This window comes from Aegilops tauschii, chromosome 7, assembly GCF_002575655.3.
Source record: "Aegilops tauschii subsp. strangulata cultivar AL8/78 chromosome 7, Aet v6.0, whole genome shotgun sequence".
Classification (NCBI taxonomy): Eukaryota; Viridiplantae; Streptophyta; class Magnoliopsida; order Poales; family Poaceae; genus Aegilops; species Aegilops tauschii.
Window position 1 is genome coordinate 21,124,796 of NC_053041.3, and position 6,310 is coordinate 21,131,105.

General features: G+C 46.5%; 1 protein-coding gene across 1 annotated transcript; it reads left to right on the forward strand.

The window, feature by feature from the left end:
* The first annotated feature begins 1,170 nt into the window (after positions 1-1,170).
* LOC109750937 (geraniol 8-hydroxylase-like) lies at positions 1,171-4,603 on the forward strand. Its single transcript, XM_020309858.2, has 2 exons — positions 1,171-2,801; positions 4,004-4,603. Exons 1-2 carry the CDS (start codon positions 1,905-1,907, stop codon positions 4,601-4,603), a joined length of 1,497 nt encoding a protein of 498 aa, XP_020165447.1. The 5' UTR covers positions 1,171-1,904.
* The last annotated feature ends 1,707 nt before the right edge of the window (positions 4,604-6,310 follow it).

Below are 6,310 nucleotides of genomic sequence, written 5' to 3' on the forward strand. Positions count from 1 at the left end.
CATACAAAAGTGATAATATAATAGCATGAAACAATCAAAGATTATAGATACATTGAGACGTATCACGCTCCTAGCGGCTGAGGGCGAGCAGTTCACCCCGCGTTCCAAGTGGAGACCCATAGAATTTTGACGAACCTCTCCATGGTGTACACCAACGAGCCGACATGGGTGGGGAACTCCATCAACACTATGGAGCAGTTGCTTTACGAGGACAAGTACAAAGTGGCCGGGACGTTCGACCTCGAGTACACCGGTGGTCGTGCCGGGTATGATCAGAAGGTCGTCATCGCCCAATTATGCATGCACCATCACGTCCTCATCTACCACTATATCCTAGCCACAAGGCCTTGCGAATATTTCGCCAGGTTTGTCAATAGCCCCGACTACAGTCTCGCTACGGTGGACACTGCCAATGATCTAAAGGTGCTCAAGACTTCGGGTATCGCCTGCCAAAAGCTTGTTGATATCCATGACAAGTACAACATAAGGGGCAATAGGAAGCAGAAGGACTCCCTGGTTGACCTCTCAGAGGCCATCATCGACCCGTACTACAAAGACATGAAGGATGCCTACAACAAGAGCAAGCTTGCCCGACACTCGGCCTGGGTGGAGAAACTGGACGAAATCACGTCGAGTATGCGGCAAGGACGCGTACACAAGCTACGAGATGTACATGCAGATCGTTGACATGAGGGAGCGCCACCTTCCCCAAGAAGGAGAATGATCGAGCCGCAAGCAGAGTAGTGGCAAGCGTTACAAGAAGTAGTAGATGATTTGATTATTGTTTCTCCTAGTTTATTATGCATGTAATTGTTCATTGAGCTGTGCAAATGTTATGTGTTGTTAGTTATGTAATTGGATGTTTAATTTGGTTGTGCAATCATATTGTTATAAATATATATGTTATTGTTCTGTAGGCAGAGTATAGATATTGTGCAGATAGAGCAAATCACATCACAAACGATTAAACTAAAGAACACGTCTGTGATGATTTCAACAATCGCAGACAAGTGTTTACTAGCAATCGTTTACCCACAACACACACAACTTATTAGCGCAAATCGTCTGTGATATTTTTGGTCTTCCCACGGAATTTATTTTTTTGCGGGGTCGTCCCACAGAATTTTGATTACTGACTTGTTTGCCGTATATCATACACATCTTGTTGTAAAGAGTCGTTTGTGTTATTTTGACATATCGCAAACAGTTCATCCGAATGACATGTATGTCGTATACCGCACATATCTTGTTATGGGGAGTCGTTTATGTTATTCTGCCTCATCACAAATAGTTCATCTGGATGAACTATATGTCGTGTATCCCACACATAACTCGTTTCTGAATCGTGCTTGATAGATCACACATTGCACACAATTCATTTTCTTAGGCCCAATCTGCATTAGTGGAGGATTCCTACTCTGATGCGCTGCTCCGCTAGGTACTTAGCACGACGACTTCCTGATTGTCTACTACAACAAGGTTTGTCCGGCTCCGGCATGGGAGAGGCGATGACGGTGGCGCATCTTCGGCTTGTAGTCGTCGCTAGATGGTCCATGAACTTGGTTTTAAATTTTATTACCTCTTGTGTTCGTTGTACTGTCATGATTGAAAATGAATAGGATTGAAAGTTTCTCATCAAAAGAATTCTAAAATGTTGAATTTTGATTTTTGTCCACCGCAGTACAGACATTTACGGACGATTCCGTGATCCGCGTGTTGGAGATCGTGGAGTGCAGTCAGGAAACACCAAAGACGCGCGCGCGCGCACACAGCAAGCGTTTCCCAGGTGTGTCACCCAAGGTGCATAAAATGAACTCGAAAGAAAGAAGAATCAGTTGTCTGAAAATAACAAAAGGGATTGGACATTAGAGTGTGCGCCACCAAAGATCACTCTGAAGCCAGAAATGTTCTTCTTACTCGTCCTTGCGTCCTGCTTTCTGCTCATCCTCTTCTCCTCCTACGTGTTGGGAATGCTCGCCGACGCCCGCCGCCGTCTTCCACCTGGCCCGATGCCGCTCCCTGTCATCGGGAATCTCCTCCACGTTGCGAGCTGGCTCCCGCACCGCTCCCTGGCACGCCTCGCCGAGCGTTACGGCCCGCTGATGACTGTCCGGCTAGGGACGGCCGTCGTGATCGTGGCCTCATCCCCAAGCGCCGCCCGTGAGGTTCTCAGGACGCACAATGCGAGCATCACCGGCCGCAATGCTCCTGACGCGTGGAACGGGATGGGCCACGCCGCAAACTCGGTGTTCATCCTGCCACCGGGCCACAGGTGGCGCGCGCTGCGCAGGATAGGCACCGAGCACTTGCTGTCGCCGAGGCAGCTGGATGGCCTACGGCCCGTGATGCGGGGCGCCGTTGACCGCATGCTCTGCCATGTCTCGGAGATGGCGGCGGCCGTGTCCGCCGGAGCGCCGGTTGAGGTCGGCCGAGCGGTATTCGCCGCAATGGCGGACCTCCAGTGGCGCGCCATGTTCTCCTCCGGCCTTGACGCAGCCACCACGCGCGAGCTGCACGCCGTCGCGCGGGAAGCTGCCCTCCTGGCCCTGAAGCCCAATGTGTCGGACTTCTTCCCGGCGCTCGCCGCACTGGACCTTCAGGGCATCCGGCGCAGCATGACGAGGCAGCTGGGAAAGGTTTACAGGCTGATCGACCAAGAGATCGACCAGCGGAGGCGAGGCCGGGAAGCGGGCAGCGTCGACGGGCGCGAGAAGGACGACCTGCTGGACGTGATGCTGCAAATGTGCGAGGTGGACGGGGCGGCGGTGATGAACCAAGACTCTATGAGAGCATTTCTTACGGTAAGACCATCTCAGCATTCTACCTCCACCTTAGTTCAAGTATTGCTCTTCTTCACCAGACTAAACAATAAAATTAAAAACAAGTGCAATTTCTCTCTGCTTTCTTTCATCTGCATTGTTCAGAATGCTCATGTCCACACACATATATTACACCTTTTTTCTTGGTTCCAAAGACAGGCTACAAAACTCATAAGTAAAAGATTCTCTTATTTATCTTGAAGATTTTACTTATTAAGTTTGAATGCTAATAGATCTGAAACTCTTTAGACTGGCGATACCAAAGTAAAATCATTTTGCTGAACCTTCTGACATTTAAAGAAACCAAAATAGCAGGCATTACTCCCTCCATAAACTAATATAAGATCTTTTAGATGGCTACATAGACAGGACCAGTCCACCATGCATCCTTAATACCTAGAACTGGCCCATGATGCATATATTAGACTAGCCCGAAGTTGTTGAGCAATTTTAACATGCTTCATCTTATCCCCTCTTTTCACATGGGAGATAAGAAGGCAAGAGTTAACCAAATCCACTATTTAATGCAATCAACGGCTCGATCTATTTTATACTCTTACCTCTCATGTGAAAAGATGAGATAAGAGGGAGCATGTTTAAAAACCCTGAAGTTCTTAAAGAAAACAAGTGATGAAAATAAGCATAAATAGCATTAGGAGCTTCAATGCAGTCTTCAGTACTCCGAAATTGCTCCACACACGCGATCCTTGCACAAAAACTCAACTCAGTGGCGGTCAACTCTTAAACATCGTGCATAAATCAGCTGGTATATATGTCGTGCGCATAGCTAGCCATGCTGACGCCATTCTCGGAGTTGCTAAACCTTGGAGTAGTATATTTTTCATTGGGTGGAAAGCATAAAAAAAACATATATCTAATGGTAGTAGGCTGTTATACATGTCGACATCACATGGATGGCGCATGTGGTAAGTCATCTCAAAATAAAATAAAGATAGATATGGTCTGAGGGTAGGGTACAAATACATGTCAATATAAGGGGCTTTAGAAGCAACGTTCTAGGCGGCATCCCAATGCCTAGGAAGCCAGTCAAGAAAGAAAAAAAAGGAACAAATGCAGTACGTGCTCTGGAGAACATTAATTAATTTCTGTTTTACTAGTAATATTTAACTGGTTTCAGGATCTATTTCTTGCGGTTTTACTTAGTAATATTTAACTGGTTTCAGGATCTATTTCTTGCGGCCATCGATACCGTCTCGGGCGCGATCGAGTGGGCAATGGCAGAGTTATTACAAAATCCAGAAACCATGAAGAAGCTAAAAGAGGAACTTAGTAGAGTTCTTGGCTCGAAGGAACATGTTGAATACTCCGATAACCTTCCTTACCTGCAAGCAGTCGTTAAGGAAACTCTCCGTCTGCACGCAGTTGTGCCGTTGGCACCTAACAAGGTTGAGCAGACAGTAGAGATACAAGGGTACACCATCCCCAAGGGAAGCACCGTGATTGTGAATCTGTGGGCCATCCATCACAATGCTCAAGTATGGACAGAGCCAGACAAGTTCATCCCTGAGAGGTTCCTGTGTAAGGAGGTAAATTTCCAAGGTATGGACTTTGAATTCATGCCCTTCAGTGCTGGAAGGCGCATCTGCCTAGGGTTGCCGCTCGCTACTAGGATGCTTCCTGCCTTGCTAGGCTCGTTGTTGCACCGTTTTGAGTGGACATTGCCCGAAGAGGCCATGAAAATTGGTGTTGATATGTCCGAGAAGCTTGGGTTAACAATGTCTATGGCGACTCCTCTCCAAGCTATAGTAGTGAAGACATTATAATGTTCTTGTGCTGCAAGCACATGTTTGATTTATTGGATCCGTGTTATTTACATCAATCAAAGTGTGTAGATTGTACATTGCACCCTAGGTTGTGTTTGGTTGAGCTGCAGATTCTGTAAAAGTTGTTTTTTCTAGAGAGATTCTCTAAAAGTTGTTGGGGGTTGTGAGCTATGAGAAACTTGGTGTGAACTTTCAGCTATGGAAAAGCTGGAAGCTATTTGGTTGAAACAACTATGAAATTAAAGATTTCGATGTGAATTATTTGTAATGCCATGGGCCATGAGTGAATATGTTTATATGCTAATTGACCGTAAAGCAATTATCTGTATATTGGTAGGCAATAGAGCAACCTTTTTGCAAAGGAAACTTGTGACAATGTACATGATACATAGCTAACACATACGCAATTCAACGACTATAATTTGATGTTGCATATTACATATAAATAGTTAGTGACCCCGTAATAATATTACAAAAGGCATGCACCATAAGAAATACGTATAGTTCACATAATTAGAACCTCCATCAACATAGTTAACATATGTTGCTGTCACTAGACAAGCATCAGCTATTCTACTACGAATAGTGTTCATGGTATCTTTGTTCTCCTCCTCTTCAGCTTTCCGTGGCGTCTAATTCTGTGTGTGTGTTTTTTTCTCTTCTTCCATGACACGGCCAAGGCATTCACCGATGCACGATACTGTCATTTATCGAGCAATTGTTCAGACGTATTTAAAACTCAACGAAATGTACGATTTCCTTTAGCTGGGGCTTGAGGATGATAATCAATGGAGGTGTGCTTCGGTACACCCTTTGAAAAGATTAAAAAGGTATTTTTGTACTTATACTAATTAAGATTAGTTGGTTAATCCAGTGGTTACAGCCCTACGATCTCGGCACAGAATTCTTCACCTCCAATCCAGTCATGCAACGGTTGGCGCCATCTTCGCGCCAATAGAATTAAGAAGGCCATCTTCCTATTGATCAACCCATGAGCGCTGGAGCATCCTATTTTAATAGAACAATCAATATCTCCCAAGTAATTAGGGGGTTCAAGATGAACTCCCGCATGTAGCTATCCCGTTAAAATCATATCTAATTGGAAATCTATATCTATATCTATACCTACTAATAAAGCGCCGATCGCTTTTGCCCGTTCACCGTCGCGGCAATTTTTTTTAGAAAAGTCCTTGTTGTTTTAGGTATTCGACCTGCGGTCCCTTTTTAAGTGGCTGTACGAGAAAAAATTCCATTCTTGCAAAAAAGACCATGTATTTTGGGCTATTCAACCCACGGTCTGAGCAGATATGTAAATAAAAAACACACACGACCACACACGCACGGGCTTGCCTCCTCTCCCTCTTGCCCACGAAGTCCTCGCCGCCGCCACCACCCACACCGACCGCTTCCGGCGAGCTCAGGTGCCGCGCAGCACGCCCCCGAGCTCCCCACGGTCCTCGCGTCCCTCACCTCCAGCCAGATTCTCCGCTCCCGGCCTCTACCGCCCGCTCGCAACCCCACCCCCGTGGCTAGGGTTTCGGGCAGGGCTCGCTGGCGCGTCTCCGGTGGCCCCAGGTTCATCCCTCCTTCCTTCTTGGCCGGGATCCGCGACCCCTACAGATCACCTTCTCTTCATATCGTCTACTGCAGATGTTGATGGAGCATGCCATGGGCTTTCCCCATCCACCACGGTCCACCATCAAGGGC